Raw genomic sequence first — 19,514 nt, 5'->3', positions numbered from 1 at the left:
TGAAACACATCTGATCAACATTTATTCTGACACTGGCACTTCCACAGGGCGAGGCAGAGCACTGAAGCAAAAGCGACTCTGACAGCTTCCACGTCATTTACTATCCAGGGAAGTTGTCTGTTTCTAGCCTGAAGTATCTGATCCAAACCATCATGTTATTTTCATGGTAACTCCAACCCAAGCTGTGTTGCGGGCAGTGGAGCGGGGCTTACATTTTAGGCGCCCGGAGCCTGGAGACGGCCAGCCAGGATGGGAAGCCGGGGCTGCGGCAGGCCTGGCGCAGGTCCTCCAGGGCGTGGGTCGTCGCAGCATCGGCTTGTTCCCTGTACTCGTCTTCAGTAAGAAACTTAACCACCGGCTTTTCTGATGTAAACCATTTCTTCATTTTCCTAAAACAGGCGGCATTTGGTTGCTAGATTCCTGGCCATATTTGGTTGCTCAATTCAACCCTTAAGATTTATAAAAATACATTTCTTCAACAGTAACGGTAATAATTCTTAACTTCCTCTATATCATACTATACTTTATTGTTATCATGACGGAGGTTTACAGAACGTGTAGTTTGGGCCTATCAGTACATTTCCCCTCTTCCTGGACCATCTGAAATAATGTCCTACGGTGTCTGAGGATCGATTTCCGATAGAGATGTTGATTGCATTTTTCTTCCTCAGTGATTTCAAATCAGGCAGTTAAAAGTCTGGCTTCTTTATGCCTGCCCTGCTGATTTTCTTAGCAGCAAGCCTCTGAGATGTCCTTTTATGGAGACCTAGCAGAATCACTTGCCACTTAGTCTGAACAGAGAAGCCGGGAAGATTTGTGGAATATCGCCTCCACCTAGTGGTGGGGATTCTGACTAACCTTAGAGGAAGTAAACACTGTACAAGGGTCGTGTATACACAGTCATTTATAATAATTCTTCCTCTGCTACATGCTGAGGGGCTCACGATTGGAATTCTTTTCCAAGCAAAAAAGTCCTAAAGTGAAGAATCTCATAAAAATGGTAATGATGAAAAGGTTTTAACATATATGTTATACTTACCAATGAGTTTAAAAAAATGTTTTTAGGTGGTTTAAAATTTAATTTAACCAGAGATTCCCAAATATAAATGAGCATCAGAATCACCAGGAGGTGTTTTAAACATACATTTTCTTGAGGTTTGGGACCTGAAAAATCTTTAAACTTTTATTGATTGTCTGGTGGTTGATGAGCTCAATTAGGGAACCACTGACATGATTTCCTTCTTCTTTTCTGAATACCTACACTGTCTCCCTAGAGGAAAACTCCTGGGCTCTGAGGAGAAGCCCGGGACACAGTCCTGGCTTTGAGGTTTACCCACCGTGTGAACTGGGGCAATTCCTTCACAGTTCTGAGCCTCACCTTGCTCACATGGAAAAAAATGAAAGCAACAAGGAGGTCACTGTACAGATGAAATACATTATTTTGTGTCAAGTGCTTAGCACACTGAGTGGTCTATAATAAGTGTTCAACAAAGATAATCAGAAGAACAGCTACCATATATTATTAAAATATATTCAAACAGCTCTTTGCAAACTAGAAAGTACTATACAAATCAAAGTATTTCCTCTGGTTTATTATTTAACCTATAAGTTCCTGTTTTATCCCCTAATGTTTCACATAATTACTCACTAGCAAGATGAAAAGTTGAGGAAGTTAACAATATTTTGATCATTACGTTTGTGTTAACAGAACGCACAGCAAATGCATTAAAGGATCACCGTGACAGAACACACTTTGCTCTTGGCAGGGCAGTGGATGTTTAAAGGGAAAGTGGAAGGAATTCTCTCTTGGGCTCCTTGGGCCACAAGCCTGGCAAAGGACCAGAGGTCTGAAGGATGTGTAGTGGCCACTGTCCTCCTGACAGAGGGACCTCTGAGACCCCCAGTCACTGTCTACCTCTGAGACAGGGCAGGGGGAAGCAGTCAGCATCAGTCCCCCGACCCTGCTGCCTTTCAGTCTCCCCAGCGTCCTCTGCAGAGGGGCCCTGCCCTGTCGCTGGTGCATTTTAACCCTGTGAGGTCACCACACATGCAGTCATCAGATCCAGAAACTACCAGTTACCACAGAGTCTCCTTCCTCACAGCCAAGTTTAGCTTGTAAATATTTATTAACTCCCTCTTCCTGCCTTGATCTCACTGCCCTACTCCAGGCCCTCATCGCCTCTTGCGTGGATTGCTGTGATGTCTGACGACTGGCCTCCTGCCCCGGAACCTCCCCTTAACCTCCACCCTCTGTGCCAGAAGACAGATGGGCCCCTCCTACTGCCCGAGGCATGTTCATGGTCTCTGCTTTGATTTTTGCTTGTTGAATGTATTTTTATTTTCAAATTAGATGCCAACATTTAAACATTGTCAGAATTTACATTCTAATCCACATTCCCAGCTTTTCTAGAAAACCAGAAGAGCTGGCAAGGCAAGGCCCATATTCCCACATGGCAACAGTCAGCTCAGGGTGAATGGCAACTGACCCCCTTTCAAGGAGGCAATGTTGTAGAATTTCACACAGTCCTCACCACTGCCTTCCCTCTGCTCGGGCTCATTCCTTCACTACCTTCTGGGCCCCGGCATTTGATTTCTAACCCTGTCGAGGCAGTAGTCAGAGAGCACTGACGAAGATACGTAACGGTCAGCTGCCTCCGCCACGTTACAGGATCAGATCAGATTCTCCAGGAGGGCCTGTGATGCCTCCATGACCTGGCCGACACCCACCTCGCTCACTGGCCCTGTGATGGTACCAAACTGGCCTTTCTCCCCGTCAGGAAGGCCCTTCCTATATTTATTCATCTGGCTGTTTTGATTCATTAAAATTCAGCACAGTGACCTCCTCCAGGAACTTTCCTGAACTTTTTCTACACACCACAGTTCCTGTGCAGGCCTACTTTAACACTTCAGAGCTATAGAAACATATGCCTACGTGTCAACAAGTGCACCTCAAGGGTAGGGACCATCTCCTTCACCTGTGCACCTGACACAAAAACAGGTGCTCAGACTCCGTGACTGAGGACATCATAAAGCCGTGACAACAGAACTTGTCTCGTCTTTCTTTCTGTACTTTCCAAAGGCTTAACCGAATTATATAAATCATAACTTTCAATCATTTGTGATTCATTTCTGTTCCCTAACTCTTATCTCATATGCACAATTACCTCTAAAGCAGTCCTGGGCCCTAAAAAAAGGAAACGTAGAATGGAAGTAGAAATTATAGGTGACTCCGAGCCCAAGTAATTTTGCCACTGATTTTAGTGAATTCTGGGTGAGCTGTCATTACCTAGTAATTGGTGGTGCACCTCTGAAAGATGAACGACGACTAGCAATGGGGATGGAATCAGATGCTTATTACGTTCTCTAACTGTCCCCCTCTCAGAGGGAAATATCCAGATGAAGTGGAGTTAATTGTGAGATTAACTATGATGTGTCCAAAAAATTCCCCCCCCCAAAATAAATAAAACCAGAGCTCAAAATGTCAAATTTATGATGGAAAAAAAAAAAAAAAAAAAAAGATACTCACCATCTCACGTAAGCGAGTGCTCTCAGTGGGTAGTGCAGGATCTTGGACGACAGGGTGAGGAGCATCACTGCATAGGCGAACTGAGGAATGGCCACGCCAGCATAGACCAGGAGCAGGGAGAGGAGCTGCAGCGCCCACGCCAAGAGGGTCATGCTCCTCTTCTCCACGAGGGGCCCGTGCTTGTAACAAACAGTAAAGCTGAGACACCCAACTATCAAGACGTAGCCTGTAAAAGCAGAAGAATGTAAAACAACATAACACTGAACTGAAAAGTTATGGGGAAAAAACCGGCAGAGCCATATGGCTTAGAGCTAAGAACATATCAGAAAACCTTCATTTTTGTTTTCTTTTTCCAATGAAGTTGAAAAATTCATTTAGGGCTAGTTATTCCTTCCATGTGAGATATTAGGCTGACTTTTGTAATAATTAAGGATGTATAATAATAAATTATTATAATATTAATATGTAAGTATCCCTATTTTCTGGTCCAGAGTCCTAGAGGGCAAATGTTATCACAGTTGCTTTGGTCAGGAATAAGCCTCAGTGTATGTCACAGTCTGCTACAAAAGCTATTCCTAACTTTTATTTTCTAGTCACTAAATGAAAATATAATTTTACAGTGCAGGGATGGGGCTGTCACCCTCGTAATCCAATGCTCAGTTTCTGTATTACCAAAAGAGGGACAGTGAGATATTCTGTGGTGTCTCCTGTTGTGATCCAACGTCACGTGCACATTGCCTCTTACGTATTTCGCCAAGTGTTTCATTTGTATGTACGCAAGCCTCAAGATCTAACTTCCAGCTTATAAAAAATACAGGGGACAGAGAAACAAATTAAATTATACTACAAAGGAATAATCAGAGAAATCCAGAAAGTGGGACATTCTATAGGACAACTTGGTCTCTTCAGCATATCATTGTGATGGGAAAAAAAACACCCCAAAACCTGTTATGGATTAAAAGAGACTTACAGGACACAATAGATGCAGAATGTGATTCTGGACTATATCCTACCTTATACAAAACAAGCATCAAGGATGTTTAGGAAATTTGAACATGGCCTAGATAATAGATGATTTTATGTAATTATTCATTTAATAGTTATTTAACTATAGAGGAAAATGCTCTTGCCTTGTAGAGATGCTTAGTGAAGTATTTAAGGAAACACACCATAATAGCAATAATTAACTTTGAAAATACTTTAGCGTAAAAAGAAAAATGGGCTAAAAACATAAAACCTTCAAGTGAAACACAAAGGATTGATTACTTTTGTTCTGGGTGGGTGGACTTACGGAAGAAATTTGGCACTAAGAGGTTAGGAGAAAATTGATTCTCTCATTCTCTATAATTTCCCAAATAAAACACTTTAAAAAGTTGGGTTTTTCTTTTTTGTTTGTTTTTTAAAATAACATCAAACAAGAAGAACAAGTGTCTCTGTTTCTGAAAAGTCAAGTTTTCATTAGTCATTTATATTTAGGATTTCTCACCTTCATACTGAATAAATTAAGAAAAAGAAATAAAGAGCCACATTTTAGAGAAGTGTTTTCATTACAATTTAGATGTGGTTAGAGCTTAACCACAACCCAAAAGCACATGCAGTCAAAAAGGGCAAATGCTTTTTTGCTCTTTTGATCATTAGTATAGAAAACTAAGAAGGATGTCATACAGAAATAGTCTAAAATGGGAACTAGTGAACTGAAATCACCAAGCATGGGAATAAAATAAAATATTATTTTTAACAGCTCTTCTCCTTAGTTCAAAATGAAAATTTGGATTCTGGAGAGAAACGTATGTCAAAAGAAGGCCCCTGGCTGTAATTCTCAGCTTTACCAATAATAGACCATATTATTTAAAGCTTTACCTACCTAATATATATATTCTGTTTTGACACCACAGCCACTTCAGCTCTTCCATCAGTTGCCACACAATATAAACTGAAGCAAACCAACAACCAACCATTAGAGCCCAAAACGTGCTATACTGTGTGTGGAAGAAAATAAATGACACAGTTTTTGGTTCATTCACTCTCATAAAAATAGAAAGAAACAAATAAACCCTTTGTATTCAAAACTTCTATATCAAACTGCATTGAAGTCAACTCAAGATAACTCTTCTTGTGTCTTGTTAAAGGTCTGATCCACGCACCAGCAGCTTCGATGTCACCTGGCAGCTTGCTGGGATGCAGACTCTCAGGCCCACTGAGACTCCTGAATCAGAGTCTGCATTTCAACAGGACCCCCGGGTGACTTGCATGTACATTACAGTTGGAGAAGCACTGTTCTAAAGAATAAATTTATCTCAAAATAATGCTGGTGTTGCAAGCTTTCATCAGAGTAACCACAACATGAGCATCATGAACTAATATATATGTATCCTCAACTAAATGCCAGGCATTCTTTTATTGAAGGTGTTTTGGGGGAACTAATAATGATGAAGAAATCCCCAGATGTAGCAATGCTGTTATTCAAGGCCCCAATGGTTCAGCATCATGACATTCCTCAGCTGAGCCAAGAGAAATCTGCACTCAGCATAGAATAAGCCCCCATCACTCATAAGAAAAACGTATTATCTAGAAAATAAAAGGGTCTCAAAAAAAGTATCGCCAAAACTTAAGCCTACACATAGTAATAAATAAAAATGGAATCTCTTGGAAAAGATACAATTTAAGCCAGTTTATACAATGTAGAAATACGGTTTGAATTAGGAACTTTCATAATAAATGTGAATTAATTTTAATCAATTTTTCATGTTTATGAGATCATGATTTCCATTTTTTTATTCATTTGTACATGGTATACCTACCTTAGGAATGAACTTTTTCACCAGCAACAGGACAAAGACTAATGTCATTAGAATACCTAGCACAGTCCCCGAAGAGTAAAAGAAAACAGGGCTCCTGTCAAGACAAGCAGATAAAAGCCATTTAAATGCCAAGTCGCTCTTTCAGTATTAGAAACATGTTTAACTTGACAGTAGTCATAAAGATTATTAAGAAGAAAAACTCAGATGGCAGCTTTAATTACATCCTATACTCTTAAAAAATGAAATCTCTACTTGAAATTTATGGTAGCTTGCCACTAACTCGAAACAGAATGTCTGAGTTATCTTCTATGTTTAGAATCTGGTCCAATAATAATTATTGGAGCACCTATCACATAGCAGGCACTTGTCTGAGAGCTTAACATGCTCTCACAACAGTCTTGTGAAAATTTTACATGGGAGGAAACTAAGGCGCCAAGAAATTAAAGGCTTTCCCAAGTCAGTACCTGTCAGTTGGAGGATTCAGGCCTGCAGCCCATCTCCTCTGAGTCCAAGCTTTACTCTTCAGGCTATGTAAGCAACATCCAATTTATTAAGACCATGGAGGACATGAAACACACTCTCTTAAGCCATAAGGAAAAACTTGAAAATAAATAATGTCCAGAATAGCAAGTTAAGAAGTAAAATATTATTGGAAAGAAATTCCTTTTTCATGAGAGAAGTTATAAGAAAAAAAGTATCAGGATAATATGTTAAATTCAACCTTCTGTATCAGAGCCACAAATCTAGGAGGTGGTGCAAATGTAAGAGAGAGGAAGGCACCCAGCATCAGAAAACCTGAGTATAAATTTCAGCCCTGGCAAGACTACTCATGTACTGACGGATGTCGGTTTTCTCATTTATAAATTGAGAACAATAATCCAGAGCTCACATAGTTGTTAAGAGAATCAAATCAATTAAAATAATGTATAGGGGCTTCCCTGGTGGTACAGTGGTTAAGAATCCGCCTGCCAATGCAGGGCACACAGGTTTGAGCCCTGGTCTGGGAAGATCCCACATGCCACGGAGCAACTAAGCCCGTGCACCACAACTACTGAGCCTGCGCTCTAGAGCCCGTGAGCCATAACTACCGAAGCCTGTGTGTCTCAACTACTGAAGCCTGCACGCCTGGAGCCTGTGCTCCGCAACAAGAGAAGCCACCGCAATAAGAAGCCCTAGCACCACAACGAAGAGTAGCCCCCCTCGCTGCAACTAGAGAAAGCCCGTGCGCAGCAACAAAAGACCCAACACAGCCAAAAAATAAATTAATTAAAATAAAATAAATCTATTAAAAAAATGTATATTGATACATAATACAAAGTAATGCATGTGAAAGTACTCTGTAACCAGTACATATCATACTATACAAACAAATGTTACTGGTTTTAAAACCTTTCAAACACTGTCTTCAGACCAATTGTTTGCAAAATCTAAAGCAAGACCTACAAACTAGTGTGGAACTATTCAGCACAGGGTTAAAAATGTCCTACTCTTTTTGATTCACAAATTTAAGAAAGTAAAAATGAATACTTACTGGCTCAAGGTCTTTGCATAAAAGAAGAGGAAAATGCCCGCCACAAACACAAGGAAGAGTTTGAAATCCACAACTGGAGCAAAAAAGACACAGACACACAACAAACAAAGATTCTGTGTCAATGTAGCGTAGTGAAAAAAAGTCAATTTACTGAAATGTCACTCCAGAAAAACTGATTCCAGAAATCAAGTATAATAAAAAGAGACTTACTGTTTTGATTCACTCTTACGGTATAGATAAATATCTTCCTGGCAGGCTTCACAGAGAAGCACACAGTCTCCCCATATGGATTGATGGTTATGGTTATATCATTAGACTCCTTTGGTGTCCAAAGGTTATGAATCACACATTTGATAATAGATAGAATGGTTTCTGGATACTGGCAATTATATCTTTCTGTGATATATACAATACTGAGCAGGCCTGAACTGGTAATTTTCACCTACAAAACAAGAACAAACAAATTCACAAACACAGAAGTTAAAACTTCTTATAAGCTTCTTAAAATCATGAGAAAAGGAGTAAAGAGAGCCCAAGACTGGTTGAATAAAGAACACTCAGAGGTACTTGGCAACATTCTGATCCCAGGGACAGATCCAGAGATCTGTGTTTAGTCAACACACACTGGAGCACAGACACTTAAAGTGGATGTTTCTTCCCCTGAGTTGTGGATGATGGAATTCCCTCTTCCAGCAGGTTATTGTGGCCAAGGGACATGTGAAAATGGATGAGATAGAAAATAATAGGTAGCAAACTATTTGGTTATAAACCTAATGAGAATAGGGTTTATATATCTACCACTTCTACTGTGACTGAGAAAAAAGCATTTCTATCTTACAGATCAGCTGAGCATATGTGATTCAGGCTTCTCTCACCATGCCCGCTGAAGAAGGATCAGAACCCAACCCCAGGTGCTACTCAAGTCTCACAGCAAAGAACCACCTACAATACTAAGCAGGTGATGACAGCCCAGGGACCATTAAAGGACAACTCTGCTGCTGCCTTTGTCCCTCTCTATTTCTCTTCTTTGTCCAAGGATACGGCAAGCCTGAAAAGGGGAAAGAGAGCACCAGCTCTGAATCTCAGGCCTCAGGTGAAATCACCCATTATCTGTCTACCAACGCCCCGATTCTCTTGGATTTTAGCTCCTGGCTCTCTGCTGCTCTCTCTCCAATACTACTTCCTGTCATGTCTCCGGGATTAAATATACACAAGATACACACAAAACTCCTTCCAATATCCTGTCCTCTTGGTTCCTTGAACTCCTCCCCTCTTATGCTCCACTCACCTCAGCTAATCATGCCTGCGGCCACACCCCAATCTTGTCAGTCCCACACTGCAGCCTCCAATACAGGCTGCATGAAATACACCCCACTAGCTGACCACCACCTCCTACCTTTCCAGCGTGCCTCCCTTAACACCCCGACCCCAGCAAGCATTAACCCCAGCAGGGAGCAAGCACCTTTCCTCTGCTCCTCACCCTTGATGTCCTCAGCCCCTTCTTTTCCAGCTAAGTTCCATGATCAATCATTATAAAGCATTCCCTTATATGTACCCTTAACTTGTTTGTACCCCTCGTGCTCTGTCACACTCACTTGCAAAATCCAACCCTCCACCTATTCCACTTTTGCATCTACACCACTGATCATGCTGGAGAAACTCGTAGTGCTCACTTCAAACCCTTGACTGTGAACCTGAAGTAGGACCGGAAGGCTGCTGGCAATCATAGCACACACTCCTATCCAGTGGCTCTTCCACTCTCTTCAACGATGACCTCACGGCTTCTCCTTCCTCAATACCCCAATAACTTCTCCCTGCCTCACTTCTGGCTGGTGATCCTTCCTACTTCACGGAGAACAGAAGAAATCGGAAGAGAACAGGGAGGGCTCTTATCCCCATATCCCCATATCTGCAGGCACATGCTCTGCTTCTGGCCTGTGCATTTCCAGAGGAAATTTCTGCCACGGAGATTTACAGGCTCCATTCTAAAGGCAAGCCCCCAACCTGTGCACTGGATCCGACCCACCTTTGCTACTCAAGGACATCCCACCAGTACTTCTTCCCACTCTACTAGACCATTCCTATCAGCTTACAAACATGCTGGCATTTTTCCCACTAAAAGAAAAACACAAAAAACCCTTTTATTGACTCCATTTTCCCCTTCAGCTATCACCCCCTTTCCTCGCTTCCCACTACAATAAAATTCTTTTTAAAAGTTGCCAATACCTGCAGCCTCCGGTTCCTCTCCCCCATTTCTCTCTTTAGCCACTTCAGTCAGGCTTTCATTTCCAACAGGCTGCCCCTGACAAGGTCATCAGTGGCATGGTGTTGCTAAACCGAATGGTCAACTCATTCCCAGTCATTCTATCTGATCCATCAACAGAGTCTGGCGCTGCTGATCACTCCCTCCTCCCTGTCGCACTTCCTGGGGCTCCCTGGGCACCTCCTTCACTTGTTGCCCTTTCTCTCTCTCCTCTGCTGGCCCCTTCCTCCTCCCAGACCTCTTAATATATCTGACTGACCCAGGCTCAGTCGCTGGTCCTCTCCTCTTCTCCGTCTAAACTCACTCCTTAGTCCCATGGCTTTAAGCACCATCTATAAATACGCATCACCACTTACTTTTGTAAAAAGAAACACAGGAAAGATATACCAGAAACTAACAAGATTGATTACCCACATGGGTTGGGTGGGAAGGGATGAGGGGGAGTGACGCTTCTCTGAGAACACCTTTGTGTAGTTTTGACTTTTGAGCCATATTAATATTGTACATACTAAAAAATAATGACAATAAAATCAACCAGGATGAGGAAAAACTCTGAAATGGAAACAAATAAAAACAAGTGTATTTCAAATGAATAATATAACCATATTGAAGGGGGATGGGTAGGAATGAATTAACCCAACTAACTTTTGAGCACAATATTTAGACTGTGACCCCTCAAACTAAAGATAAAACACACTGTAAACAAATACTGAGCTCTTGTTACTAGGTTTGTTTTTCAAAACAGTATGGCTTAGCAACTCTGAAATTACTCTAGGATTAGGCAAATAAATCAATATATTGATGAGAATGGGAACCAGGTTTCTCACAATCAGAGAAGAGAGTTATAGATATGGAAAGGAGAAAGACTAGAGTGAACCCAGTGGTGTTGGAGAGATCAGAATTCATGGTTTTTGAAGACAGATAGACAGGAAGTAAGAAGAAAGAAAGTTAGGAAGAAACAGCCATGTGTATAGGAGTATGGGTGTGTACATACACATATGATAATGATATCCGGTAGTAATGAACACACCTGACACTGAGTGCTCCTTGGAAAAATGTATGACTCCAGAGCTGCGTCTAAGAAATTACAGGATAAGCTTGGGAACATCTTGTTTGCCAGAAGGTAAAGAAGTGCTCAAATAATGATAGGCACAAGTTAAAGAACATAAGGGCTAGTTCAAAGGGGCTCCTACTGGCCAAATCTGGGACAATTTGAATAACAAAACAAATAATAAAAGTAAGGAATTGTAGTCCAGCAAATGAATTGGCAATCCATGAAACTATATGGATATAAATAAATTGGGGAGGTAAAACTCTTCCTTATAGAAGAATGCCAGTGAAATGTAGAAGGAATAATGGAGTTAGAAAATCACCATTTGATAAACATCGTGATGATAACTGATTCAGGCAAGCATCATCAACAGATAATAAAACTAGGGGGTAAAAGTTTGATGAGGAATAAAATATATACATAGTCTCAAATTATCCCCTCAAAATAGTCATTCATAACAGAGGTGAAAATAGTTATCTTACAGTGGTAAAACTGTAAACTGACAGATAACACCTTAACCAAGTGACCAAAGTGGTGTATATTATCAGTAATAGTACAAAGCAACATCAAGTGTCTATTGATATGATGATGTCCTAGCTCTTCCCTCAGCCAGAACACTCTTCCCTCAGATACCCTGTTGGGTAACTCACATCACTGAGATCTTACTCATGTGTCACCTTTTCAATGAGAAAGACCCTGACCACTCTTTTTAATACTGCAACTTGCCTCCACCCGCCTCATTCCACTTATCTTACTCTACATTTTCTTTTTTTTATAGCACTTACTAGTTTTATAATTTTCTCCTCTTTTACATTTATAGCTAACCCCACCCTACCCCCTACCCCCATTCCCAAGAGTGTAAACATCACGGGAGCGGGGATCTATTTTGTTCACTGATGGATCCTAAGAGCCTAGAAGAATTCCTGGCACTTAGTAGGTGCTTAATAAATATTCATTAAATGCTGAAGGAAGGAAAGTGCTAGGCTATTAAGAGTAACTACTATCTTGACCACACCTGGGATCAGAGGTAACTTCAGATTTCTATAGAGAAGGGTCTGAGATAGCAATTATTTTGGAAAGTAGGCAAGAGGGTATTGTCTTGAGCCATGTCCGAACAGCAAGCACACTGCACTCAGATAGTATATCTACTTGGAGTGGCTGGAGAGGGGCTGATGAAGAGTATGGAGGTTAATGTCCCCTCCCATAGCCCCCCCCCCCAACCTGAACTGCTGTGTGTAATCCCCCAGGCAGCTTTCATACTGATACACAGCTCTATGTCATACAAAAGCTACTTCTACTCTTGAAATAGTACGTTTTAACTCCCTGTCCCTAAGACATAATTTGAAAGTAGGCTCTTACCTGCACAGTTGACCACATATACTTCCATTTCACTTGGGATTTTTGATTGTAGCAGTAACAGTCTGACTGAGACGTTTTAATTAAATCCATTTCCTTCAAAGCTTTACATCTTGCAACTGAGAAACGGAAAAAAGAATGTATTTCCTAAATATGTAATTGCCCAGAATCTTATCTTCTTTCTTTTTTATTCACAGGGTTAATGATGGCTGTTTTTGTAGTCTATGGCCAGTAAATTCTTCTACGTGGTAATTATAGTCCTTCAGTCTTTCCAATCTAGCAGGAGGCAGACAAAAAGATTACAGTCCAGTACCAATACTCTTATGACAGATGGAGGGACTGCAAGAGCATGGAGAATAGGCACTTCTTCAATCTTGAAGTAGAGGGCAAGGATTGAGGGAGGCTTCCCAGAAAGGAGGAAACGTGAGAGGAGCACTGAAGCACAGTCAGAGGCAGCGAGACAGAAGTCAGGGGGTGGGGTGACAAATGTGTACAGAACCATGGAGATGAGGGAAATCATGGAAGTGCTTCGGCCATTCACGAGGACAGAGTGTAGGGAATACACAGGACATTTCAACACCTGAAGCTAGAGAGCTAGGTGGTTTCTGTTACACTGAGGAGGGTGGACTTCCCGCAGAAAGCAGAGCATTGAAGGATTTTAGGTAAGTGTCAAAGTCTCAGCAAGACACTGTTGACATTCCAAAGGGTTTCACTGAGAAGAGTTCGGTGAAGATGTAGGCAGGGTTAAGGCATTAACAACAAGGAACCGTGAAGTTCCCAGGCACCAACAAGAGCAGAAAGCCTTCAACATCCCTAGGCCTGAAATGGCAAAGGGAGGACCCGTTGTTACCAGAGCCAAGAGGACAGTAGTCTAAGGGGATGCAAGCCCTGCCAGAGCTTCAGGGGGAGCTCTCTCCCGCCCTCCCGTCAGTGCCTCTCATCTGCCAAACCCAATCGGAAGCCAGAGGGCAAAGAAGCCCACAGAGGCCAGCTTCCAGGAACTGAGCAGGGGAGAGCAAGGCACAGAATGGACCTGTGGGAACAGAGAACACAGTCATGTCTTAGAAAGAGCATTCTGTAGGCCACGCAAAATGTTAGAGGGGCAGAAGACTGAAAGCAGAAGAGCTGTGGAGGCTCCCGAAGCAGTCTAAACAAGAAACAAACTAAGGAGGCAGGAGAAAGAACAGATGTAAGAGCACCTAGGAAGTGGAATCAACAGACTCAGAGATCCAGAAATGACCTGATGGTTCTGGTGAGTGGGATAAGGAATACTAGAGAAGAAGCAAAAAAAAGAGGAAGAGTTCAATTTTAGAAGTACTGAGTCTTGGTTGGTGGGGCTAGGTGAAGATGGACAGGTCTGTAGCACAGGAGAAGTTTGGCTGGAGACAGATGTAGTACATACATATATGCGTGTGTTCTGTGTAATACACAAAAAATATTTTATATATAGTATGTAATATATAATACAATATAACACAGTGTAACAGAGAGAGAGAGAGAAGACAGGTGCAGCATTACAGATGGTAAATGTAGTAAATGCCACAAGAAATTTATGAAGTAATGGGGTTCATTGTTTTTTGAGGCTGCTGCTATATTTGAATTTAAAATGAAGTGAGATGAAAGTCACAGATGCTTCTGGACCCAGGATAGGGTATCACCACTACGTCTGTCAAATGTGAAACAGCAACAGGGAATGTTTACGCGCACATCGAGAAACAGGCCTTATGCCCCAGCCCTCACTCCCCTACGGAGAATGCGATCAGTTGTTTCTCCAGAAAAACCTGAAATGAAGCTAGAACAACCTGCTACACCAAAGTTGGGGAAGGATCGGGTAACCAGTAATAACAACTCAACAATTATATCCATTTAGGGAAAAACACTAAGTAAGTCCAGATAGGTCCTGGTCCTGCCTAGAAACACCTTAGCATTAAGCTGGAGAAAAGTGAAGAAACAGACACTGTGAATGCCCATCACCTCTGAAAATACAACTGCATAAAAGTCAAGGTTCTCAGGTGGCTGCACAAAGCAGGGAAGTTACACGAGGATCCAGTACCCTCCACTGTGATGCTGTGAAACCATTTAATCTTTACTCTTAACACTGTGATGCATATGTTTTTAAATATACCAAGAAATTTGCAGAGTTTGAGAGTCTGAGATGCAAATATAAGAATCCAGGTTAAGAGGCAGATCTCAAAAAGGCATGAGAAGGAAGCTCTAGAGGCTCTCTTTTAAATATAGGATACAAAAATTAAAAATGCATTCTTTCTTGGTTCAGCCACTATGGAGAACAGTATGGAGGTTCCTTAAAAAACTACAAATAGAATTACCATATGACCCAGCAATCCCACTACTGGGCATATACCCTGAGAAAACCAAAATTCAAAAAGAGTCATGTACCAAAATGTTCATTGCAGCTCTATTTACAATAGCCAGGAGATGGAAACAACCTAAGTGCCCATCATCGGATGAATGGATAAAGAAGATGTGGCACATATATACAATGGAATATTACTCAGCCTTAAAAAGAAATGAAATTGAGCTACTTGTAATGAGATGGATAGACCTAGAGTCTGTCATACAGAGTGAAGTAAGTCAGAAAGAAAAAGACAAATACCGTATGCTAACACATATATATGGAATTTAAGGAAAAAAAAATGTCATGAAGAACCTAGGGGTAAGACAGGAATAAAGACGCAGACCTACTGGAGAACGGACTTGAGGATATGGGGAGGGGGAAGGGTGAGCTTTGACAGGGCGAGAGAGAGTCATGGACATATACACACTAACAAACGTAGTAAGGTAGATAGCTAGGGGGAAGCAGCCGCAAGGCACAGGGATATTAGCTCGGTGCTTTGTGACAGCCTGGAGGGGTGGGATAGGGAGGGTGGGAGGGAGGGAGACGCAAGAGGGAAGAGATAGGGGAACATATGTATATGTATAACTGATTCACTTTGTTATAAAGCAGAAACTAACACACCATTGTAAAGCAATGTGTAAACCCCAATAAAGATGTTTAAAAAAAAATGCATTCTTTCATGGTCTGTTTATACACAAGGGCAAAAAGGAGAATGCAGAACAGTGTTAACAACACACACAAAGCAACAGATGCTGAGGAGCCTTCTTGCGTGTATCTGAGACACAAATGACTCCTGGCCACGGGCTGCACAGGGGACAGGGCCCTCCCGGAACCCCAAGGGGCTGCAGCTGGCCGTATGAAAGACGCGTGTCCAAGGAGGCAGTGCAGACCCTGGAAGAGCCTGAGCGACTGCGATGATAACACACCACGCACGTTAAAAGCCCTCAGCTAGTGACCACAGGGAGGGCTCCAGACTCGCCTTCTGGTATCCCATGTTCTGCCTTCCGTGGTCCCCTGTGGGCTCTCTAGGCAGGAACAGGGTGAAATCAGGCGGCTGGAGTTGAGAACCTTATGCTGGGAGTCCCCAGTGGAAGAGGGGATTCCTACCTATCGTCGGGAAGGGAGCACACTCTGGGGCTGGGGTCAGGAGCGTGAGGTCTGTGGTCTGCAGACCCCAGCAGCCCAGACCATCATGAGAACGTTAACTGCAGCCCGTTCTTTCTTCAGGGTTACTCCTAAAACCATACGCATGCTCACTAGGGGCTTTTCTTGTGGTCTTTCCAGGGTCCCTCCGGCCATCCCCTCTCCTAGAGAGCGTTCCACCACTACGAGGGCTGAGTCAATTCCCCTAAGTACACGAACTACCCTCTTGTTAGTGGTCTGAGGAAAAACCCTTTGGAGCCTGAGCTTTGCAAACAAACGCTGCCTTCCAGTGAGGTTTTTTTTTTTTCCCCATTTTGGTCCTAAGACTGTCTCCTAAATCATTTGATATCTGTAACTCTTCAGATAAGAGCAAGATGACGCAATTTGGGTAGAGCGCAATAGCTTGAATTTAGGAGTAAATGTTTCTCTGCTGTCCAGGCCGCAGTCTTCTTGCACTTGGGTTACTATAAGGGACTTCTAGCTGGTCTGCTTACAGAATCACCCCTACGATGCTCCCCTACAATCTATTCTCTAATCAGTACAGGGACCTTTTAGAAACATCAACCAGAGCACAGCATTTACCTGCTCAAAACCCTCCAATGAGTTCTCATCACACCCGTAAGAAAACCCACCCTCCTTTCCTAGGACCTGGGTACCTCTGACCTTTCCTCCTGCTTAGCCTCTCTGGCCACACCAAGCGTCCTGTCCTCAGGATGCCAAGCCGCCCCTGCCTCAACCTTTCCTACGTGCTGTTTCCTCCACCTGCAACCGGCCTTCCCCAGATCTCGGCAGAGCTGGCTCCTTCTGAGAGATAACGTATGTATTTGCTCAAAATTCACCTTCTCAGGAAGGCCTTCTCTGGCCCCACTGTCTAAAATGGCGCACTCCTACCCCTTTCACCCACTTTCTGCTTACTCTGCTTTATTCTCTTCATATTATATATGTATTTTTTAGTTTATACTCTCTTTCCATGAAGTTAGGGACATGGCATGTTCATTACCGTATCTGTAGCATTTAAATATTTGTCTTTCAAGTGTGTGTTGTAATTCGAGAGGATTGGTAGGTTATTTGGGCGTGCATAGCCGACCCAGTGAAAGCCTGGCCAATCTTTATAAGAGGCTGGCCAGTGCCAGCACCGTAAAAGGGGGTGCACTCTGCTCTTCCCCTTGAAGCAACCTAATGCTGGACACCTGTCCAGCCTGTGCCATTGCCATCCCACCCACAGAACCTGCAGGCTACACCTCCGCCTTACCCTACCCCGTCATCAATGGACCCTTAACTAGAGGGTGGAGAGCTGTAACCCTTAATATCCCTTGGGCTGAGAACCGTCTTCTTTCTCCTCACCAGGTAGAAGAGGGCAGAGGGAAGCAGGAGGTGGTGATCAGCGTGTTTTTGTTGTACTTTATATGGTACATCAGTGTACTCCGTGTAAAGACCTCCCAGTTAGAAGAAAAGAACTTGCTCTGATTTCACCTTGGTCTTCAAACAGATTAAGGAAAGTACAGATAGGGGTACGTTGCCCTGATTCTTGATACTTATAGAAACACTACTAAAAGCATGTTGCAAACGGCATCTCCCCTGGAATTCTCCAGAGCAGCCTCTGGCTTTTGAGGTGAAACTGATGTTGAATTCACACAATACATGAGACATTATAGACCAGGTGTCAGCAATTCATGGTGCCCTCTGGCTGCCCTCACTGTTATCACCTGTCTCCTGAGGTGAATGCATCTCAATCCACCCACACAAGAATTCCTAATTATCTAAGGAACTAGAAACTCACAGCCACAAGAAACCACAACCCTAGCTCCAAGTGAGTTCATGCGAATCTTAAGCCATGGCCAACTAGCATAAGACAGTGACTTTGACAATCAAGATTCTTACCACAGCTGGCCCACTGCCTTCCTAGAGGGAACCAGAGCTTTTAATCTTAGATTGTTTATAAACGTTGTCTTTCCTAGGCCCCTCCTCCCTTCAGTAAGCTTCTAGAGACATTTCATTATTCAGTTTCTACTTCCTCTATCTCTGCCTGTGGGTAGGAAACAAAAATTATAGCCAGCTTCACTGCCTGGCTGAACTCTACCACCTGTTCCAGCCCTGACACTGAGGGCTGTGAAGCTGCTGGAGGTCTGCAGGTGTCATTTATTCACGCAGTCTCAGTCTTTGCTGGTTGATTCAGCTAGGATTGGAACCTCCTAGTGTCAGATCCGGGCAAATCCAAATATATCACAATATCAACAACATCCCCTCACAAGGCAATCCAGAAAACAAAAGGGAATTTCTAGGGATTCATAAAAATGTAATAATAATCATTCATTTGGTCAGACGAGAACAACACCTGCCTAGGGAGAGCCACTGCTTCCCCCTGGAGCTGAAATATTTCTCCTCCCCAGAGGGTGCTCCCGTAACCTAGGCATTCATTTCCTCAAGCCTGATTCAGGTCAGGAGAGGGGTCTGCAAGTGTGGGCTATCCCAGCTCTGCCTCATTTCCCAAAAACTTAGGAGCATAAGCAGGACCAACCCCGAATGCCATGCTTATTATGGCTACCACAGCAAGGCCACGGACCAAGCACGGCCCTCCTTAACTACCTGTAGTCCTTGGCAGGCTCTCTTGAACCTTTCAATAAACCTGACTCCTGGAGAACAGTGTACTTCTGGACATTTGTGCCCAAACTGCTATGACAAAGTGAAATTCTTTACATTACCAAAGGATGTGAGTCAGGGTTACCTTTACCAGTGAAATCCCTTAGTTCATATAAAATACCATTCAATTTGAAAATATTCAATTAATCTAATGTTAGGACTACATATCATATATTAAAAAAAAGAGACAACTGCACATCACTTGCTTTAACTGATAAATTCAGAATTACTCTTTTGTACTACTTTTGTCATTTATGTTTTCCTAAATGTATAAAGATACAATTAAGTTAAAGAGTTTAGTCATAAACGAAATTACCTTTTATTTTAAGGTAAAAATACTTAGTCAAAACTTCAGGCTTCCAGGAAGATGGCGGAAGAGTAAGACGCGGAGATCACCTTCCTCCCCACAGATACACCAGAAATACATCTACACGTGGAACAACTCCTACAGAACACCTACTGAACGCTGTCAGAAGACCTCAGACGTCCCAAAAGGCAAGAAACCCCCCACGTACCTGGAGGGGATTAAGAGCGCTGCTTAAAGGAGCTCCAGAGACGGGTGCGAGCCGCGGCTAAACGCGCGGACCCCAGAGACGGGCATGAGACACTAAGGCTGCTGCTGCTGCCGCTACCAAGAAGCCTCTGTGCAAGCACAGGTCACTATCCACACCCCCATTCCGGGGAGCCTGCCAGGGTCCCGGGATCCAGGGGCACCTCCCCCGGGAGAACGCACGGCGCGCCTCAGGTTGGTGCAACGTCACGCCGGCCTCTGCCGCCGCAGGCTCGCCCCGCACTCCGTGCCCCTCCCTCCCCGCGGCGTGAGTGAGCCAAAGCCCCCTAATCAGCG

General features: G+C 43.0%; 1 protein-coding gene across 4 annotated transcripts in view; it reads right to left on the bottom strand.

The window, feature by feature from the left end:
• NEMP2 (nuclear envelope integral membrane protein 2) overlaps window positions 1-19,514 on the bottom strand; it is a 44,207-nt gene that overhangs the window by 16,609 nt on the left and 8,084 nt on the right. For 2 of the 4 annotated variants that reach the window (XM_089915985.1, XM_089915986.1), the window contains exons 2-9: window positions 12,532-12,647; window positions 8,069-8,300; window positions 7,859-7,931; window positions 6,792-6,854; window positions 6,328-6,421; window positions 5,391-5,505; window positions 3,527-3,752; window positions 213-389 (exon numbers count right to left, since the gene is read on the bottom strand). In XM_089915985.1, coding sequence (XP_089772111.1) covers window positions 213-389; window positions 3,527-3,752; window positions 5,391-5,505; window positions 6,328-6,421; window positions 6,792-6,854; window positions 7,859-7,931; window positions 8,069-8,300; window positions 12,532-12,647 — 1,096 coding nt within the window. The remainder of the gene's footprint in view (window positions 1-212; window positions 390-3,526; window positions 3,753-5,390; window positions 5,506-6,327; window positions 6,422-6,791; window positions 6,855-7,858; window positions 7,932-8,068; window positions 8,301-12,531; window positions 12,648-19,514) is intronic. The other 2 variants (XM_089915988.1, XM_089915987.1) reach the window with 2 other exon arrangements.

Source organism: Delphinapterus leucas, chromosome 8 (assembly GCF_059928025.1).
Source record: "Delphinapterus leucas isolate spDelLeu-1000000601 "Yukka" chromosome 8, BTC_Dleu_Yukka2, whole genome shotgun sequence".
In the NCBI taxonomy this organism is placed as follows: Eukaryota; Metazoa; Chordata; class Mammalia; order Artiodactyla; family Monodontidae; genus Delphinapterus; species Delphinapterus leucas.
This window is presented reverse-complemented; position numbering and strand designations above follow the sequence as displayed.